The sequence below is a fragment of the Atheta coriaria genome, unplaced genomic scaffold (assembly GCF_025399875.1).
Source record: "Atheta coriaria isolate IRGN ID8LTWV9N9 unplaced genomic scaffold, Caltech_Dcor_3.1 hic_scaffold_6_pilon, whole genome shotgun sequence".
NCBI lineage: Eukaryota > Metazoa > Arthropoda > Insecta > Coleoptera > Staphylinidae > Dalotia > Dalotia coriaria.
The window spans coordinates 5966700-5987941 of NW_027045448.1; the positions used below are offsets into that span (position 1 = coordinate 5966700).

Genomic DNA, 21242 nt, shown 5'->3' on the forward strand with positions numbered 1-21242 from the left:
ATTATGTTTCTTGTTAGACTAGTGTTTTAAAACTAATTATGTAATTTTTACGCCGGCGTTTTTGAAAGAATATATAACGCTTTCATATTTTATTGAGTTGTATTTAATTATTTGTCATAACTAACGTATTAGGTAAGTCCAAACGACAAAATTTGTTGTAATTTAATTACTTGATTGGTTTTGCATTCTAATTTTACGTTAAGTGTTCATAGATATTCATATTACCTAGGTAAATTGTTTACTAGGAAACAATTCGGTTTTACAAGTGTTGCGATTAGCCGATAATTATTTTCGTATTTGCACATAACGCAGTTACTGTTATTAATATTTATTAGGTAATATTTGTGTTTTTAACAAATATAAATTCACTCAAGGGAAAAAATCACATAACATGACCTTGTTATTCAAATTTCTGGTATTTTCAGTTTATTTGTGAAATATTACAATGCAACAAAGTTACATTTAAAATACTTCACTTATACTAATGTTTTGTGTTGACATATATACATCAATTGCATTTGCCACTTAGAATTTGTGTTTTTAACAAACGTCGGTTAATTTTCCCAGTGATAGTGTACGGAATAACATGTTTTGCAACAATTCGCACTCCAGCCCGTATTTGGTGAATGCTATCCATTTCGTCGTTGGCATATTTGAGCAATTCCTCACTGCTAACAGTGAAGTTATCCTTTAAAACAACAATTGCCATTGCATGATTGTCGTCTTCTTCATTAGGAACACCAATAACAACGCAGTGCTGTACACATGCATGTTTAACAAGGTGGCGCTCGATTTTCGCCGGTAAAACATGCCAACTGCGGTATTTGATTTCCTTTATTCTATCAACAACAAACAGCTCATATTCATCCGTTAAATAACCAACATCACCAGTTTTGAAGAAACCATCTTCATCCCAACAATCAGCAGAGTTTTTCTTGTAATATCCATTCATTTGAAACTTGTGTTTGACTCTTATCTCGCCGACCCTGTTTAAATCTAAAGGTTGTTCAGTTTCCGCATCGACAATTTTGATAGTTTGATTTTTATGCATAGGTTTTCCAGATGAACGATTTTTGTAATCATAGTTTACTGATACACTTCCTGTTTCAGTCATTCCGTATGCGTTAACAATCTGAGCATTTGGTAACATTTCACCGTATTGATCCTGTTTCGCTGGCGAGATTTGTCCTCCCATTATCATTAAATGGTCGAGTGACAGTTGAGGAGTTTTTAAAGTTTCAAGTCCTTCAATGCAATGATAATAAGACATAAGCAATTTATTCACCTAAAAATATAGTTTTAATATATAAATTAATTATATGTAAGAAAAACTTACTTTGTACTTTTCACAAGCGCCCAAAGAGTTTTGGCGTCAAATTTACTACAACTCAACTTTTTCAATCCGTAGTAACACACACTTAGATTAATCATAACCGCCGAAATCCAATAAAGTGTCGTAAAACTCAAAATTGTGTTTTGATGCTCTTTGCTATCAAACAAATCGATGTATTTATTGGTAAATACATTGGCATTTAAATAGTTATGATTCAAACAGGTGCCTTTCGGTAAACCTGTAGTCCCACTGCTGAATAAAATACAAGCAGTTCTAGTTGTATCTTCAATAAATACAGGTTCAAAATATTTTGCTTCTTCATTAGTATATCTGTCCAAAATATCCGGTATATTATCATATTTGTCGTGCTTCTGTAATACGATCAGTTTACAGTTGCTGTTGGCTTCATAATACTTCGTATTTTTTATGAGATCAATGCATTCTTCAGAAACAAAAATCAATTTTGGTTCTGTCATGTTTAACAGATAAGTTGTATCTTCTGATGATAAAATAGGATCAGTAGATGCAGTGATTGCACCAATAAATAAACCGCTGATAAAAGGAATAGAACTGTTTAGATTGTTTGGAGAACAAGAAGAGATAATATCTCCTTGTTGAATTCCGATATCTTGCATATAAATTGCCAACTTTTTGCATCTCATGAAGAAATCAGTGAATGAATCTTCATAGCCTGTTTCTGCTATGATCTAAAAATTAATTTATAAGAAATTGGGAGTAAAAGTACACAAATTTGATTTACCTGTGCTGTTCTACCTCTTTGAGCAAACATTTCAAGTTTTTCAAAGAGTAATTTTCCAATACCGCCTGGTAAACACGGATCAATATCTCCACCAGTCTTTAGTTCTTTAGTAACGGGATTAAATACGTATTTTTCTATAAATAATTACAATAAATAATAATTTCAAGTACTTAAAATCTGACATACCTTCCATATTGACTAAATTACTGTATTTCTTGTTCAGTTGCGATGAAAAAACTGTTTTTAAAATCTTACTGTTTGTGCACTTATACTGAATATTATCATTTGAAGCTGTTTACAAGTTAAACTAATTATATATAGTGAATATATTCAAAGAAAAAGAAAATGTAGCACAATGTAAACCTTAACATCTCTCGAATAACTTATAATCCTTCTAATTGTAAGATTTATATATTTATTTAGTTTTTGTCGAGTCATGCTTATCATGCTCGTCATGATAGTTACAAATTGTAATTATTACAATTTAATTACATTATATATATAGCAGTGCAAGATACAAAGTAAAGCATTGTTTATTGGGTGATAAGGAAAGATCATTAGTTAAACAGTTTTACAGATTATAAGTGAACAAATACAATAATCAAAGTTGAATGAATTTAAGTAAATAAAAACTCCAATAAGTAAATAATAATTATGTTTAAAAGGTCACTGATATTGCTCATTACTCGCATTGTCAATAAATTACAAACTACAAGGCCGAATTTAGATAATTCTGCTTCAATTTCAATCTGTTAAGTTTTCCAGTCGGCGTAAATGGAATCTGCTCTTCTAGAATCAATTTAATTCCACCACGCAGCTGATGAAGATTATCCATCTTATCATTGACAAATTTCATTAATTCATTCTCAGCAATGGAAACCTTTTCTTTGAGTACAACTATACCCACAGCATGATTATCATCTTCTTCATGTGGTATTCCGAGAACAACCGCGTGAAGAACGGCAGGATGTTGACGTAGAACTTTTTCGATTTTAGCAGGAATCACACGCCATGCACGATATTTAAACATTTCCTTGATGCGATCAACTATAAACAACCGATAATTACCATCTAGATATCCCAGATCACCAGTTTTAAAGAAACCATGCTCATCAAAGCCATTCGCAGTGTCTTTCTTATAATATCCATTCATTAAATATTTTCCTTTAACGCGAACTTCACCTGTCTGGTTTAAATCCAACGCTGTCCCACTTTCCGGATCAACAATCTTAATAACAATATTTCTATTAATCGGTAAATATGCGGATTCTGGTGAATGACTTCCGTCATTGTAGGCAATACTATTCGTTTCCGTCAATCCATAACCAACAAATAATGCTGTGTTTGGTAGTTTCCTTTTAAATTCGTTGTATTGCAAAGTTGGTATTGGTCCACCAACTATAACCACCGCTTTTAAATCCGGCATTATATGCTTCAAGTATGGTATGCATTGCATTCCATTGGAATAGGAAATGATGAATATATTCACTTTTAGTTTATCTAAATCATCCCAGACTTGGTTAGGTATAAATTTTCTAAAGACTACTTTAGTTACACCAAAGTACCCAGCTGAAAGTGTTATAGAAACTCCTGATATCCAATAAAGTGTTGTAAAAATGGCAAATTTAGTCATGCCTAGCCTGGTCATCTGTGTATCATTCACCGCAAAATCTGCAACGATTGAATTATGACTCAAGCAAATACCTTTCGGTAATCCAGACGATCCACTACTGAATAAAATCAGCGCTGTTGAATTTGTATCTTCAATATGAACCGGATGAAACTTTTCTTCGTCTTCTTCCGTGTACATATCAAAACAAATTGATTCACCATATAATGGTACTATTTTTGTTTTGTAGGAACAATTTTTTGTTGCATTTCTAATCAAATCTGTTGATTTCTCACAAACAAAAATTAATTTTGGTTCAACCATGTCTAATAAATGTTTTGTATCTTCAACAGCAATATCTGGATCAGTTGAAGCAATAATAGAACCAATAAAAATTGAAGCGAATAATACAGCTGAATTGTTCAACGTGTTTTCGGAACACATTGAAATGACATCGCCAGGTTGAATGTCCTGCTCTTTCATGAATATAGCAATTTTGATACATTTGCTTAGAAGCTTTTTGAAGGATTCTTCTATGCCTGTTTCTCTTTCAACTTGTGCAATAATTCCTGCTTTCGCATGTTTTTTCATATTTTCGAACATTGCTTTTCCCAAACCTCCAGCTGGGCAAGTATAAGCCGTTCCTCCAGTGAAGAGCTCTTTAGTCTCATGATTATAAACATATTTTTCGGAGTCTAGGAAAAATATGTATAATTAATTAGTGATAATTTATCAAAAATTGATAGTTACCTTGCATGATGAAAGCTGAAGCAGTTTTGAATGCAATTTTGCGTTAACTCGTTAGGAAATATATTGATAAGGGTATTTATAATTGCAAATTCTTGTTTTACATTCTTGTAAAGCGATAGGTGAAATATGTTCTCTTATCTTTGCCAATATGCCTTAAATATGTTCAAGAATGCTTATATCAAGTATTAGGTAGCCGCATGGGAAATAATTTTCGAGAATTCAGGTAGTTAAATACGTCATAAGTATTTCCTGAATGTATATATAGATACGTTAATTTTAACAAGGAAATATTTCCAGTATTGTATCTGGTGATTTACTTTTGGAAAACACAACATTAAATTATATGAAAAACGAATAAAACTTTTTGAAGTGTAAACTTCTTAGAATCGTTGTGATTTCAAAATTAATGAAACGACACTAAAAAGAGACAAACGTATTTGTTTGGCTATACCATGCCAGAGAGAGAATAGAGAAATTGTAGTTTTTCAGATTTTGAAGATTTTTTAATAATTTTTTTCGATGATTTTTGATAGTGAATATCTTCTGAACTAAAAGCACTAGAATCCAACGAATTGCAGATTATGAAAGATTGGAAAATTCTCTTTAAGATTAAAACATAAAATAATCAAACATCGTAGGGTAAAAGGGCGAAAATGTGACCAAATGTGCTAAAATTGAAATTTTCAAATTTTGACGATTTTTACAATTGCGAATATCTCGTAAGCTAAAACAGATAAAAGGAACGAATCGCAGAATCTTAATCTACGGACAATTCTCTATCAAATATTTCAGTTCATATATTGTATCAAGTATTAAAAAGATCAACATAATCAATTTGAATACATCTGCTTCAATTTACGTCTATCAATCTTCCCGGTGACAGTGTAAGGAATCTCATTATCAGCGAGAAATTGAATCCCCGCGCGAATCTGATGCATAACATCCATTCTATCATTGACCAAATTGATTAGTTCATCAGCAGATACTGAATAACCATCCCTAAGTACCACAATTCCCATTGCATGATGATCATTGTCATTTATTGGTATTCCAATGATTGTAGCGTGAAGTACAGCATGATGTTCTCGTAGGATCCTCTCGATTCTTGCAGGAATTGTATGCCTACCATTGAATCGAAACATTTCTTTGATCCGATCCACAATAAAGAGTTCATACTTTTCATTAAAGTATCCAAGATCTCCTGTTTTGAGAAAACCTTGGTTATCCCAGACATCTATTGTGGTGTTTTTATAATATCCACACATAGCTGTTTTGTTTTTTATACGAATTTCTCCGACTGTGTTTAAGTCTAAAGCAGTTTCCGTATCAGGATCAACAATCTTTAAAAATGTGTTTATTATTTATGAGAAATTAGTTTTAGTTACTTACTTTGAAAATGACATCTTTAGGTACTGGTTTGCCTGATGATTCAACCGCGCAGTCTCCATATTGAACTGTGGCGAATCCAATCTCTGTCATTCCATATCCATAAACAATATGTGTATTAGGAAGTTTGTCTTTATATTCTTTATAATATATAGCTGCAATTTGTCCAGAAATTATTCCTAGACACTTTAAATGTGGTAATGAATGCGTTAAATGCGGTAGTGAATCCATTGCTTGTGAATATGGTAAATATATCAAGTTGACCTTAAACCAAATATGCAATTAGCAGTAAAATTTAATTAGTAAAAAAATATTTGTACTTTAAGTTTGTCTATAAGGTCCCACATAGTTTCTGGCTGGTATTCCTGTATATTAACTTTAATATGACCACAGAAAAACGGAGCTAGAGTAAAATATACCCACAAAGGCTGAAGAGTGTAGCATATCCAGTTATTCTCATTTGCGGAATAATATACGGTAAACTGTTATGAAAGATTGCATCAAAATCAGCACAGAGTGCATCATGACTAATGCGTGCTGCTTTATGCAAACCGGTAGTACCACTACTAAACATCATACATGCGGTTGACGATGTATCATTAACAAAAATAGGTTCATATATTTCCGTTTCCTTATCAGTGAATTGGTTTAATATTTCCGGAATATTTTCCAAGGTGTCGTCTTTATAAAGAGCTATTAATTTGCATTTGTAGTTTTCGCCTTCTACAGCTCCTTTTATGAGGTTTATTGTGTCTTCAGAAGCAAAAATCATTCTTGGTTCGACTACTCCTAAAAGATATTTTGCTTCAATCACCGAGAATCTGGGATCTGTTGAAGCATTGATTGCACCAATGAAAAGTGAAGCTAAAAACACGGCGGAATTGTTCATTGTATTGTCGGAACAAATTGAAATAATATCGCCGTTTTGAATGCCTTGTTGTTTCATGTATAATGCAAGTTTAATGCATTTATTCAGGAATGCTTTGTATGATTCTTCTTCGCCAGTTTCTCCATCAATCTTTAATAAGCTTTGATTAACATATTTTTGTATGTTTATGCGTTACATTTGTATTTACCTGTGCGATTAAGTCATCATCACCGTATTTCTTCATTTTATCAAATATTCCTTTTCCAACACCTCCAACAGGGCATGGAAAAGGTGCACCTCCGGAGTTAAGTTCTTTAGTTTTCTCATTGTAAACGCATTTCGAAAAAACAGGCATAATAGTATACAAAACTTTGTTTCAACAATGAAACAACAAGAATGAGTGAATTGCAATGAGTGTGACGAGATATTTAAAAATTAGTTAACAAATGTCTTTTTTGGTTGCAAAGAAGAAAAACATAATAATTAGCTAGTATATCATTAGAATATTTGTACAAAATATTTAGATTAAGTACATGTGCAAATATTTTTGAAGCAAACAAGTTTTGGTATTATTTTTTACTAAAACTTAGCAAAATACTAATGAGAGATAAAAGTTTAAGATAACATTCGCCAATACTAAATACCAATTAGGTATATTTTAATTGAAATATTATTCAGAGTACATTTTTTTCAATTTAAGACGACTTATTTTACCGGTAACAGTGAATGGAATCTCATTTTCAGTGATAAACTTAACTCCAGCACGAAGTTGATGAATGTCATCCACTTTATTATTGACGAATTTGACCAATTCTTCACTTGATACAGAAAATCCATCTCTCAATACTACGAAACCCATAGCATGATTTTCATGATCTTTTGTTGGTACACCAATAACGATTCCATGCAAAACAGCTGGATGTTCTCTCAAAACTTTTTCGATTTTAGCCGGTAACACGTGCCAACTGCGATATTTAAACATTTCCTTAATACGATCCACAATATAGACTTGATATTTATCATCTAAATATCCAAGATCTCCGGTTTTGAAAAAACCATCAGCATCCCAACAATCTTTGGAGTCTTGATTGTAGTATCCGTTCATTTGATTTTTACTTTTGACACGAATTTCTCCGACGGTGTTAAGATCCAGAGGAGTTTCTAAATCTGGATCAACAACCTAATAAATTTAAAATTTGTTTATAATATTAACATAATTTTATGATTTTTGTGGTAAATATACTCTTAAAATGAGGTTTTTAGCGGCAAGCAACCCAACACTCTCCGGTGAGCAACTTCCATCATTTTTCGTAACATAACCTATTTCTGTCATACCATAACCTCCCCCAACCAACAAGTGAGGAAGTTTAGTTTTAAATTCCTTGTGGTACTTGACAGCGATCATACCACCGACTATCAGCAGGCATTTCAAGTGCGGCATTGGTATTTTCAAATGTTGTACACTGTCCATAGTATGAGCATACGACATATAAAGAATGTTAACCTTGAAAATGAATATTAGGTACACCAAGTGACTCGCTTTGTTTGTTAATATATTAGTGCATACTTTGTGCTTATTAAGATCATTCCAAATATTTTCCGCTGAAAATTGCCTGTAATTGAGTTTTATCATTCCTTTGGAGAATGTAGTTAGGCTGAAATATACTCCGGAATACCAATACAAGGTAGTGAATCCACATAATATTGAACCATTTGAAGCAAGCGGAGCACTGAAATAATATTTTGTGCAAAATATCAAATTTTAATCGTTATTCTTACGCCATGTCAGCATATAGATGGTCATGACTCAAACAAGTCCCTTTCGGTAATCCGGTTGTACCACTGCTGAACATAATGCAAGCGGTTATTCTCGTGTTATCAATATGAACCGGTACAAAAGATTTAATATCATCATCATTATATAATTCAAAAATTCCTGGCAAATCTATTAAAGATTTATGTTTGTACAAAGCGATTATTCTTGTGTTATTTTCTCCGAGTGCTTTCGTAATTAAATCTGTAGAGTTCTCACAAACAAAAATCATTTTTGGTTTGACCATATCCAATAGATATTTTGTATCTTCTACAGAAATTAGTGGATCAGTCGAAGCAGTAACCAAACCAGTGAATAAGGAAGCAATAAACACAGCGGAATTATTCATTGTGTTTTGGGAACACATTGAGATGATGTCGCCTGGTTGAAGGCCTTGATCCCTCATGAACAGAGCAAGTTTTACACATTTTGAGAAGAAAACTTGATATGTTTCTTGCATCCCAGTTTCTCCTTCGATCTAATAATAATATATGGAAATGATTGAGATAGTTTTAAATAGTGATTTTAATAACCTGTGCAATTGAGTCACTTTCTGCATGTTTCTTTATATGATCAAACATGTATCTTCCCAGTCCTCCAATGGGGCTTGATCGATTTTCTCCCCCTGAAGAGAGTTCTTTTTTTTTGCATTGTCAAAAACAAATTTGGCTGAAATGAAATTATGTAAGTTTTGGATAATAATTATGCTTAGTATCAAACAAACCTTCCATTTTAGAGACGAGTATGACTATGACTATGCGTAAATTATGTCTGCTAGCCTTTTTATTATGTTTGTCTTGATAAATAATCTCCATGCTAGATTAAATCATAAATCAGGTTATAAAATAATTTGTTTCTAGGTGGAAAAGTAACTTGAGTTATTTATTTTTCCATTGCATGTACATACATATAACATAAATAATCTCATAACAACAAACAAGCAAACTTAAGAAATAAATTTACTTTTTAAAGATCTTCGGTTAATTTTCCCTGTAGGCGTAAACTCAATTTCGTGCCTGTCAATGATTTTGACACCAGCACGGATTTGATTTAAATTATCCATTCGCTGATTAACAAAAGCTTCCAACTCTGCGGCGCTAGCATGTGCTTTCTCATGCAGACAAACGATGGCCATCGCGTGATTTTCATCCTCGTTATATGTAGGTTTGCCAATGACGATAGCGTAAAGTACATCCGGATGAGAACTAAGCACATTCTCAATCTTCGCTGGCACGATATGCCAACTGCGATACTTGAACATTTCTTTAATACGATCCACAATGAAAAGATTGTAATCATTATCTAAGTATCCCAAATCGCCAGTTTTTAGAAATCCTTGTGCGTCCCATGCGTCCTTGGAGTCCATCTTGAAATAACCTGCCATTTGGTGTGCTTGCTTCACACGAATCTCGCCGGTTTGAGTCAAAGGGAGATTTTCTTCGGTATTTGGATCAACAATCTATATAATTACGAATTGAATGCATTACGGTTTTAATTGTTTAAATTGTAGAATATGTTTTACCTTTATAGTTAGATTGTTTGGAACTGGTTTACCATTTGAACCAAATTTATCTCCGGCCTGATAACTTGCCACAAGACCACTCTCTGTCAAAGCGTACACATATCCTACGTAAATACTTGGAAACTTTTCATAATAAGTGGTTAAGTATTTTTCAGGGACTAATCCACCTCCAACAACAACCTGCTTCAAACTAGGTAGTTCAGATAGATCTGGGAGATATTTAGCTGCTTCCATGAAGATCGTATTGGATAAAAACGTGTAGGCTACATTATATTTTGAACAAATGGACCAGTGAGTCTCCTTTTTAAATTGTCTGACTAATAATCGTGCACAACCCATTTGAATTGACATTTGCAAGTTAAATACGCATGAAACCCAATAGAAGGTGGCATAATTCAATATTACCCAGTTGAGTATGACTGTTGGATATCTATAAATAATGATAAATAAATCAAAATGAACATTTATGAAGATATTAGATATTAATATCTACATTGATAGTGATGAGAATATATAGTTGTGAGTCAAACAAATCCCTTTTGGAAGTCCTGTAGTTCCACTGCTAAAGAGAATTGAGCAAACTGTATTCAAATCATCAACGAGAAACGGTTCAAAATCTTCTTCAATTGTTGTTTTTTCCAATATCTCTTCGATAGTATCATATTCATTGTGAGAATTTAAAGAAACTGATATAATCTTTGCTTTTAATTCAATTGCATCAACGCAAGCTTCAATTAGCTCTTCAGAACCATCAGAAACAAAAAGCAATTTTGGTTTGACCATGTTTAATAAATGTTTTGAATCTTCCAGTGATAGCATTGGATCAGTTGAGGACATGACTGCACCAACAAATAATGCAGCAACAATTACAACTTCACTGTTTATGTGATTGTATGAACACATTGCAATGTTGTCTCCTGGTTTTATTCCAACTGAACGCATGTATTGCGCTAGTTTTTTTGATGCATCCAGAAGTTCTTTGAAAGTTTGTGTTGTGCCTGTTGCAGCATCAATCTATAATTTGCTATTATAATTAGTAAATAGTTAAAATTAACAATTGCTAATAATTAGGTAACCTGTGCAATACTGGTTTCATCTTCTGTGGAAATTTGAATGAGACGATCATGGTAATATTTGCCGAGACCTCCTGGGTACGGCTGGTACTCGGTTTCCCTCTTGACGAAAAGTTCGTGAGTTTGCTCATTATATTGGAATTTATCTAAATAACAAAATATTTTAGATTTAATATGAAATTTTGCGTTGAATATATATATTGACCCATTTTGATAATGCCAGAGGTAAAAACAGGAATAAACTAACAGATTGGGGTACAATACGTTTATATATGATAGTGAATCATCTTTATAGAGTGTTTATTTCCTTTGCTGCCTCAATTTCTCGGAAGTTAATACAGATAATCACCGGAAAGTGTGTTTCGCAAGTTTCAAATTTCAAGTAGTCAAATAATAACAACATTAATAGATAAATAATAACATTTAAAGCGTATAGTTGTAATAACATCAAACTTTGATTCATATCATTTCATTCATAATTCATTCTGGGGCCTCCTTGAGGTTTCCCTTGCTTGTGTATCAATCTGTTCAATTTCTCTCCTTCTTCATTGCTGTTTACAGGTACCTACCCGCAGTTCGCACTCTTGCGCGACCCATTCTGCCATTTAAACGCATCTGCCTCTTCCCCTACCACGTTTTCAGGGAAGGCCGCAGGTATAAGGTGACCGGAGCAAGCATTGTGATCAGTTGAGTTTGTGCCTTCTAAGAATACTGTCGCGAGTGTATATATTCTTCTCTCGCAATGTTGGTTTTATTCGCACACCACTCTTCTGCCGCACCTATTGCCCCAAGAAGAGGTTCTTTGATGGTTTATTGTCCCGCTATTATCAGGTACTGTGATAAGACTAATATAATTACTGGTTTCACTGTGAATGATTAAATACACATACTACGAATATTTTTATTTTATCACATCTTGAATAACAATTGTGACCTCATAACAATAACAAAGCAAATTTACTCTTTAAAGATCTTCGGTTAATTTTCCCAGTAGGCGTAAGCTCAATCTCGTTTCTATCAACGATTTTGACACCAGCACGAATTTGATTTAAATTATCCATTCGTTGATTAACAAAGGTCTCCAATTCCGCAGCGCTAGTACGTACATTCTCATGTAAACAAACGATCGCCATCGCATGATTTTCATCCTCGTCATATGTAGGTTTGCCAATGACGATTACATAAAGTACATCCGGATGAGAACTAAGCACATTTTCAATCTTCGCAGGCACGATATGCCAACTGCGATACTTGAACATCTCTTTTATACGATCCACGAAATAAAGATTGTAATTCTTATCTAAATATCCCAAATCGCCAGTTTTTAGAAATCCTTGGGAATCCCACGCGTCCTTGGAGTCCATCTTGTAATAACCTGCCATTTGATGTGCTTGCTTCACTCGAATCTCACCCGTTTGAGTCAAGGGGAGATTTTCTTCAGTATCTGGATCTACAATCTATATAATATTGATTGAGAAAAATCATTCATTGAACTGAGCATAAATATGGTTTACCCTGATAGTTTGATTGAGGGCAGCAGGTTTACCATTTGAACCAATTCTATCTCCAGCTTCATACTTTGATACAAGACCACCTTCTGTCAAACCATACAAATATCCTACGTGTACATTGGGCAACTTTTTATAATAGGTGGTGAAAACATTTTCTGGGACTGATCCACCTGCCACAACAACACATTTGAGTTTGGGTAGTTCAGTGTTGTCAGGGAGAAAATTCCCTGCTTCCATGAAGATTGTATTGGATAGAGTCATGTAGACCACATTATATTTTGCACAAATTGACCAATGAGCATCTTTTTTAAATTGCTTTACTAATAATCTTGCGGATCCCATTTGAATTGACATTGCCAGGTTGAACACGGAAGAGATCCAATAGAACGTTCCATAATTTAATATCACCCAGTTTAATATTGCTGCAGGAAATCTATAAAGTATATATTTCAATACTATTAGAATGTTTTAAAGTAATAATAGTATTTACATTGATAGAGGAGCCAAAATAGTATTATGGGTCACACAAATTCCTTTTGGTAGTCCTGTTGTTCCACTGCTAAACAGAATTGAACAAACTGTACTCAAATCATCAACAAGAAACGGTTTAAAATTGTTCTCAATTGTTGTGTTGCTCAAAATCTGTTCAATAGTGTCATATTCATTATGAGAACTCAAGGAAACTGAAATGATCTTTGTTTTCAATTGAATTGCATCAACACAAGTTTCAATTAGCTCTTCAGAACCATCAGAAATAAAGAGCAGTTTTGGTTTGACCATATTCAGTAAATATTTAGAATCTTCCAGTGATATCATTGGATCAGTTGAGGACACGACTGCACCAACAAATAATGCAGCAATAATTACAACTTCACTGTTTATGTGATGGTATGAACACATTGTGATGTTGTCCCCTGGTTCTATTCCAACTGAACGCATGTATTGCGCTAGTTTCTTTGATGCATCCAGAAGTTGCTTGAATGTTTGTGTTGTGCCTGTTGATGCATCAATCTAAAATTTACTATTATAATTAATAAATCGTTAAAAATTAATAGTTGTTAGTAATCAGGTAACCTGAGCAACAATGGTTTCATCTTGGGTGGCGATTTGAATGAGTCGATCATAGTATTTGCCGAGACCTCCTGGGTTTGGCTTGTATTCGGTTTCTCTCTTGACGAAGAGTTCGTGAGATTGCTCATTATATTGGAATTTATCTAAATAACAAAATAATTTAGATTTAATAAGAAATTTTGCGTTGATTAAAAATATTGACCCATTTTGATAATGCCAGACGGGAAAACAGGAATAAACCAACAAATTGGGGCACAATACGTTTATATAATAAAGTGAATCATCTTTATAGAGTGTGCACTTCCTCTGTCTCCTCGATTTCTCGGATATTAATATTAATACTGATATTAATACTGATTATCACCAGCAATAGTGTTTCTAAGTATTTAATTTTGTAAATCATATCCGTTCATTCACAATCTATTTGGGGGCTCCTTGAGGTTTCTCTTGCTTCTGTAACAACTTGTTCAACTTCTCTTCTTCACTGGTATTTACAGGTACGTACCCGCAGTTCGCACTCTTGCAGACGACCTGTCATGCAACTATTTCCAAAATATTTCAAATTACCTCTTGCCCCACCACATTTTCAAGGAAGGCCACATGGCCTGTGCAACCACTGTGATTAGTTGTGTTTGTGTCTTCTAGGAGTGCTGTTCCAGGTGTTTATGTTCTTCATCCCTCTTCTGCTGCACCCATTGCCCCAAGAGGAAGTCCCATGATAGTTTATCTTCCCGCTACTATCAGGTAATCTGACACAGTCTAATTTAATTATGTACTACGAATATTTTTATTTTATCACAACTTTCATAACATTTGTGACCTCATAACAATAACCAATCAAATTTAAGAAACAAATTTACTCTTTAAAGATCTTCGGTTAATTTTCCCTGTAGGCGTAAACTCAATCTCGTTTCTGTCAATGATTTTGACACCAGCACGAATTTGATTTAAATTATCCATTCGCTGATTAACAAAAGCCTCTAACTCTGCAGCGCTAGTCTGTGCTTTCTCATGCAGACAAACGATCGCCATCGCATGATTTTCATCCTCGTTATATGTAGGTTTGCCAATGACGATAGCGTAAAGTACATCCGGATGTGAACTAAGCACATTCTCAATCTTAGCTGGCACGACATGCCAACTGCGATACTTGAACATCTCTTTAATGCGGTCCACGACATAAAGATTGTATTCCTTATCTAAATATCCCAAATCGCCAGTTTTTAGAAATCCTTGCGCGTCCCACGCGTCCTTGGAGTCCATCTTGTAATAACCTGCCATTTGGTATGCTTGCTTCACACGTATCTCGCCGGTTTGAGTCAAGGGAAGATTTTCTTCAGTGTTTGGATCTACAATCTGTATAATTTTGATTTAAAAACATGTTAGCTCAGTTTGAGTAGATATGGCTTACCCGTATAGTTTGATTGACTGCAACAGGTCTACCGTTTGAACCAATTTTATCTCCAACTTCATACTTTGCTACAAGACCTGCTTCTGTCAAAGCATACAAATATCCTACTTGTACATTGGGCAACTTCTCATAATAGGTGGTTAAGACCTTTTCTGGGACTATTCCACCTCCAATAACAACAAATTTGAGACTGGGTAGTTCAGAATTGTCAGGGAGATAATTTCCTGCTTCCATGAATATTGTATTGGACAGAATCATGTATACCACATTATATTTAGCACAAATAGCCCAGTGATTTTCCTTTTTAAATTGTTTTATTAATAATCTTGCGGAACCCATTTGTATTGACATTGCCAGGTTGAACACGCAAGAAATCCAATAGAACGTTGCATAGTTCAATATTACCCAGTTTAATATTACTGCGGGAAATCTATGAAGCATATAAATTAATAAATTAAAATTTTCCAAGAAAGTCTTGGTATTTACATTGATAGAGGAGCCAAAATAGTATTGTGACTTAAACAAATTCCCTTTGGAAGTCCTGTAGTGCCACTGCTAAAAAGAATTGAACATATTGTGCTTAAATCTTCGACGAGAAATGGTTCAAAATCTTTCTCCATTGTCGTTCTTTTCAAGATCTGTTCAATAGTGTCATATTCATTATGAGAACTTAAAGAAACTGATATGATCTCTGTTTTTAATTGAATTGCATCAACACAAGTTTCAATTAGCTCCTCAGATCCATCCGAAACAAAGAGCAGTTTTGGTTTGACCATGTTCAGTAAATATTTAGAATCTTCCACTGACAACATTGGATCAGTTGAGGACATGACAGCACCAACAAATAATGCAGCAACCATTACAACTTCACTGTTTATGTGATTGTATGAGCACATTGTGATGTTGTCTCCTGGTTTTATTCCAACTGAACGCATGTATTGCGCTAGTTTTTTTGATGCATCCAGAAGTTGCTTGAATGTTTGTGTTGTGCCTGTTGCAGCATCAATCTATAATTTACTATTAAAATTAGTAAATAGTTTAAAATTAATAATTGTTAGTAATTCAGTAACCTGTGCAACAATGGTTTCATCTTGTGTGGCAATTTGGACGAGTCGATCATAGTAAAATTTGCCGACACCACCGGGGTACGGCTTGAACTCGGTTGCTTTCTTGACAAAGAGCTCGTAAGTATTCTCATTGTATTGGAATTGATCTAGAAAAGAATATAATTTATATTTAATTAGACCAAAATATAATAAATAAATTGTACTAAATAATAACCCATAATTATGATGCTCGGTGTCTAAACTGAAATGAACTGAGTATTTGCTGGATTATTTTGTTTATACTGTGATACAAACTGCAAAATCATCTTAACAAAGTGTTTGTTTACTAATTCCAGCATGAATTGCAGCTTTATGATAAAGATTATCAACGGAGTGTAGTACTTTGTGTTATGCAAGTTTCAAGTATTATTAGTATTATTTCAATATTATTCATTTTAAGATATAAATAAGTATGGACAAAATTTAAATTTAAACTTAAAATTAATATTTATAAATCGCTTACACTTACCTTCCATTTTAATATAAGTAGTGCAAACCGTGAACAAGCTGTTTTAATTTATAAAGAATAATAGCACAAAGAGTGATTGAGACAAGAAGAAATACCAGTTTGACCAGTGTTGTTCCACGTCCACTTGCGATAATAGCATTTATTAAGCGCAATGTAGGTTGATTGGCTTCAAGTGGATAAACAAGCAATTTTAGTGGGAGATTTATAATTTTTCCAAGCAGCAAATTTTGTTGTCGTTCTCGTCGGTTAGGACTTCTGACATAGAAGAGGTTTTCTGTAGGAAAGTAGCTGCTTCTTTGAAGTTCGGAGGAATACTAAATTTATTGAATATATACTAAACCTAATCACGGTCGTTTTTGGGCTAAAAGGTCAAAAGCAGTTAGTATCGCCTTGAACGTCTGCTGATGGTAAATATTACTACGCCCATTGGTAATAGTTTTATCTTATCACAACAATAATAACCAAAAGGTGGTCGTAACAATTTTATAGGAGCGCGTTTTGTGCGTATTGTGCGTTATATAGCAAAGCGTTTTATCATTGATACATTTATTCACCCACGATGCTTTTAAAACAGCAATTTTGTTTAAATTCGCACTTTTGTTAATATAGTTACTATCTTTACTACAACTAATCTCAAAGTACAGCTTTGTCAAAGTCCTTTTCCCCCCTCTGTCCGTTCAAGCAGTGCGTGAACACCACATACACATAACTCCAGCTTTGCCTCCACTACTTTAAGCGGGTAGGTCGCAGTATAAAATAATGGTGCGCAGTCATCACAGTGTTCTGTCGTGTCTGGAATTTATATACTTGTTAGACTTAATAATACCCACACTTATTTATAAAACTACTACATTTGCTGTTCATTTAAAAATAAATTTTATCAATACTTACAAGTAAATTCGCGTCGTTCTAGTAAATTCTATACTTATCATGCGTCAATAAAAATCACAATCGATAAAAGGATTTGTAATAATAAAAAAAATATTTTCATTAATTTATTATCACAAGTAGACAAGTATGTATTCAGTTCCAACAAATAAATTAAGATGAATCAATGAGCACCACTCCAATTGATGCTATTTAGCATCATGCAATTGTTACAATTTGAGACATTTCATGGACTCAATCCTGGTTTAGATGTCGATTGTCACGATAACCCAGTAAAACAAAACGAGCATCAAATCATCCGATGCATTCATTATACGCCTCCACTTGTAACATCTCCGCCAAGCTACGCAAAGTCGCTTTGTTTTCATCCTCAGCAGCGACTTTCAAGGCACTGCAAGGCATAAGCACATGATGATCCTCTGCGAATTTCAAAAGGATCTTCAACGCAACAATCTGATCATTTGTTGGAGTTGGGCTTGTCATATAATTCCCTAAAAATATAATAATATAGGTACTTAGATTAAAATTAATCTGTTTTTATTCAATTATCTACCAATAAGTGCAAAAATTGGTCGTCCTTCATGCTCTTCAAGAGTCTGATACCATCCGAGTCCTTCATAGACCGTTCCAGTGTCGTCGATTAAAAAATTATACTTAATATCCGTCATCGATTGACGCTGAAGGTTTTTTATCAGTCCGGCGCAAACCGGTAATCTATCACAATGCGCTGCGCGCGTGTCGGTGAGTATGACGCTGTCCGCCGGCACGCTTATCGTAAACAGCGGCCCGCCGCTCGATGATGCGTTCCATTCCTCACGCCCGACGAACTTGTAGATTTCCGGTGTGAAAACGACACCTAAAAGCAAAACAGGCGCATTAATCTATCAATTTCATCGTCATAATCCTCAAATATACTGGTATCAGACAATCGAATGATTGGTGATGGCATCACAAAGATGATTTATTTTATCAGTGACAATGTGGGTTAGAAAATGATGAAAATAAATTAAAATTATACCTTTGGGGCTGGGTATAGTAACTATAGTAAGCAGACCGTGCATTCGCTTCCCATTTTGCTAGGAAATGCCGTGTCTGATGTCTATAAAAGAAAATATCACGATTTTTTCTCTCTGCGCAGTCGTTTTATAAACGTAGACACACAAAACGAAGTAAATAGTAGTGAATGAAATGAAATTATCGCTTTATCGTGTTTTATTCTATATGGCTTGATATGAATTAAAGTGTAAATGATGGTGGCGCGTGACTCACCCTCGTTGAAGAGCAGATATGTGGCAATGCCGATGCCAGTGAAGAAGAATATAAACAAGGCAGTCACAAGCAACCAACTGAATTGATTGTGCTCTGAGCGCCGATGAATGCTGCCGTATTGGGGGCGGCGGATGTTGTTGTTGCCGCCGCTGCTGCTTCCTGCACTGCTGTTGCTGCTTATCAGCGGGGTGCGCTCGTCAATGTTCACTGATACTGAGCTGGCGGCATTGATGCACACAATGCACGTGTGAACTTCTAGAAATTGTTCAAAATAGATTTAATTCTTATTTAATATTTAATTAGATTTAATGATGCGCTAAAGGTCAAAACAAGATTGCTTAATCAAATTTATATAATGATAAAGTTGGAGTTTTTTGTTTTGTCAGAATTTAAGACAAAAATATTTATCGGTTTTAAGTGATAATAAAAATAGAATTGCTAGTAATACAATAGTATATTTTAATTTATTGCAAAATATATGGTTATTGGTCATAGGTTTTGTTGTTTTTGTTTTTTTTTTGTGTAAATTTTGCAATTACATTAAGGAAACTTATGACGCATGTAATAACCTTTGTTTTTATTTGGGATTAATTTAATTTTAAACATTTTTTATGTTTAAATTTATAAAACATATTATTTCCGTGTTTTGGTTTGACATGTAATTAAACAACAACTAGAGCAAGGTTTGTTCTAATTATATAGCAGATTACTAGCGAATTAAACAAATTATAATTGTTTTTGATAAAATTTTAATGATTTAAGTTTAAAACTTTAAAACTCACCTGGTTTTCTTTCTGGTTTTCCTTCATTATCACAGTTAAGTTGTTATAAACTATTTGACTAAATACTCCGGTGTCCTGCCGCGCGTTGTTCGTTGCAATTTAGGACAAACGCGTAAATTGTTATCAACTACATTATGCCAGCGCGTGTATGGATTGTGTTCCAACAACGACTTTAAACCGCCCATCCACGTTGTTTTCGCCAGCACGATTACGCCTTCAGTACGCTGCAAATTCGATTGTGTTGGAAGTGCTGTATCGCCGGCGCGATGAACTCGATTGTTAAAAGTACGCTCAATTATTGCTGATCGCGACTGGTTGAACGCGCCGGTAGCGAGTATTTCGGTAACTGCTTGCGTTGCCATACGAGTATCAAGTCAGTGCGTTGCGGATGTGTGTTGACAACTGTCGAAAGCGATCGTATTCGGCTGGGATTTATAATGTTTTTAATATTTACTATTGATATTGATACGCGCCGAGCGTACTGCGCGTCACGGGTACACACAATGGCGAGAGAGTACAACTGGCGGCGCGACAACCTCGACGAATATCACGAGTTTAACTGATAAAAATTCATCGGCTTTGATTTCCTATCTGAAAATGTTTTAATTGTGTTGGGATTTACTTTATAGTGGTATGTGAAGAATTACGGTTCAAAGATATTATAATTAAATGCAACAAATTGAATAGTAAGTTTTAGTTTAGGAATAAAATTAATTATTTATGAATTTATTTATTATTTCAATGTAATAAATAAATACGATTAAATACTATATAGTAGGAGTGAAAATTATTATTGCATTGCTTTGAATTTTCCAATTATTCATTAATAATCGTGAAAATATTGTTTTCTTTCAAATATTAACAAAAATCATAAATTTCAATTGATAGAATTCCATTATCTGTTGAGTATTATTATTTCTAGTTGAATTGAAAACTATTATTCACTTATTTATCTGGATGTAGTTTGAAATATTTATAGAATTGCAGTTGGTATCTATCATTTACTTTTAACTTAGTTAAATTTTTAACTAAAACGTTTTATCTGTATTTCTTGATTTAAATTTTTTTTTTTTTGAAAAATGTCGATATCAATTTATGATTTGATGATGTTGATCAGGAATTCTCAAAATTTCTTATACCGCCTCTGCAGTTTAGTAAAACTTGAACTAGGAAGCAGGGTTCTTCAAAAATTTACAAAAGCTGATCAACTTTGAAAGATAATTAATAAAAAGTTGGAAATTCCTGTTGTGACTTGTCATCTCAAAATGTAGATTACCTACAGATTTAAATTTTTCCTATGTTAGAAGTGCAAGTCCTTGACTTAACTTGTAAAAATACTTAATTTTTTTGGCTGATTTCAAGTGCTGTCACGTAACACACATGCACGAAATTTTTCAATAAATAAAAATATTACGGATTTAACAAAACTCGGCCATGACAAAACTTTTCATTGATAAGCGCGATAACTTGTACTTTGTCGTACATTGTTAACCTCGAAATCTATTTGTATTTTCTTATATCTACCGGAAGCGAGTGTTTGTAAAGCACATGAATAATGAATAATGAATATAACCACAATACTGACCATGATTAGACAAACGGAAAGTTATTAAACTAAAGA

The 21242-nt window shown here is 33.8% G+C and overlaps 7 protein-coding genes across 7 annotated transcripts; all 7 read right to left on the bottom strand.

Annotated features, from left to right (window-relative positions):
* Positions 1–409: 409 nt before the first annotated feature.
* Positions 410–2465, bottom strand: LOC135794623 (luciferin 4-monooxygenase-like). Its single transcript, XM_065305958.1, has 4 exons — positions 2280–2465; positions 2094–2227; positions 1351–2040; positions 410–1285 (listed from the first exon to the last, which is right to left on the bottom strand). Exons 1-4 carry the CDS (start codon positions 2284–2286, stop codon positions 509–511), a joined length of 1608 nt encoding a protein of 535 aa, XP_065162030.1. The 5' UTR covers positions 2287–2465; the 3' UTR covers positions 410–508.
* Positions 2466–2608: 143 nt separating this feature from the next.
* Positions 2609–4550, bottom strand: LOC135794187 (luciferin 4-monooxygenase-like). The gene is made up of 2 exons (XM_065305369.1): positions 4453–4550; positions 2609–4397 (listed from the first exon to the last, which is right to left on the bottom strand). The coding sequence occupies exons 1-2, from the start codon at positions 4457–4459 to the stop codon at positions 2803–2805; spliced, it is 1602 nt and encodes a 533-aa protein (XP_065161441.1). The 5' UTR covers positions 4460–4550; the 3' UTR covers positions 2609–2802.
* A 674-nt stretch (positions 4551–5224) lies between these two features.
* On the bottom strand, positions 5225–6283 carry LOC135794314 (luciferin 4-monooxygenase-like). Its single transcript, XM_065305545.1, has 3 exons — positions 6159–6283; positions 5842–6102; positions 5225–5792 (listed from the first exon to the last, which is right to left on the bottom strand). Exons 1-3 carry the CDS (start codon positions 6183–6185, stop codon positions 5283–5285), a joined length of 798 nt encoding a protein of 265 aa, XP_065161617.1. The 5' UTR covers positions 6186–6283; the 3' UTR covers positions 5225–5282.
* A 900-nt stretch (positions 6284–7183) lies between these two features.
* LOC135794313 (uncharacterized) lies at positions 7184–9268 on the bottom strand. Its single transcript, XM_065305544.1, has 6 exons — positions 9244–9268; positions 9053–9188; positions 8486–8997; positions 8274–8436; positions 7950–8210; positions 7184–7886 (listed from the first exon to the last, which is right to left on the bottom strand). Exons 2-6 carry the CDS (start codon positions 9098–9100, stop codon positions 7377–7379), a joined length of 1494 nt encoding a protein of 497 aa, XP_065161616.1. The 5' UTR covers positions 9101–9188; positions 9244–9268; the 3' UTR covers positions 7184–7376.
* Positions 9269–9433: 165 nt separating this feature from the next.
* On the bottom strand, positions 9434–11340 carry LOC135793700 (uncharacterized). The gene is made up of 5 exons (XM_065304767.1): positions 11320–11340; positions 11118–11260; positions 10535–11055; positions 10042–10471; positions 9434–9978 (listed from the first exon to the last, which is right to left on the bottom strand). Exons 1-5 carry the CDS (start codon positions 11321–11323, stop codon positions 9466–9468), a joined length of 1611 nt encoding a protein of 536 aa, XP_065160839.1. The 5' UTR covers positions 11324–11340; the 3' UTR covers positions 9434–9465.
* A 697-nt stretch (positions 11341–12037) lies between these two features.
* LOC135794624 (uncharacterized) lies at positions 12038–20111 on the bottom strand. The gene is made up of 13 exons (XM_065305959.1): positions 19622–20111; positions 18840–19094; positions 18124–18426; positions 17574–18061; positions 16683–17474; positions 16178–16320; positions 15594–16114; positions 15108–15537; positions 14549–15052; positions 13700–14017; positions 13116–13636; positions 12629–13058; positions 12038–12571 (listed from the first exon to the last, which is right to left on the bottom strand). The coding sequence occupies exons 5-13, from the start codon at positions 16687–16689 to the stop codon at positions 12050–12052; spliced, it is 3396 nt and encodes a 1131-aa protein (XP_065162031.1). The 5' UTR covers positions 16690–17474; positions 17574–18061; positions 18124–18426; positions 18840–19094; positions 19622–20111; the 3' UTR covers positions 12038–12049.
* LOC135794630 (peptidoglycan recognition protein 1-like) lies at positions 17865–21209 on the bottom strand. The gene is made up of 4 exons (XM_065305966.1): positions 21203–21209; positions 18840–19094; positions 18124–18426; positions 17865–18061 (listed from the first exon to the last, which is right to left on the bottom strand). The coding sequence occupies exons 1-4, from the start codon at positions 21207–21209 to the stop codon at positions 17865–17867; spliced, it is 762 nt and encodes a 253-aa protein (XP_065162038.1).
* Positions 21210–21242: the final 33 nt, after the last annotated feature.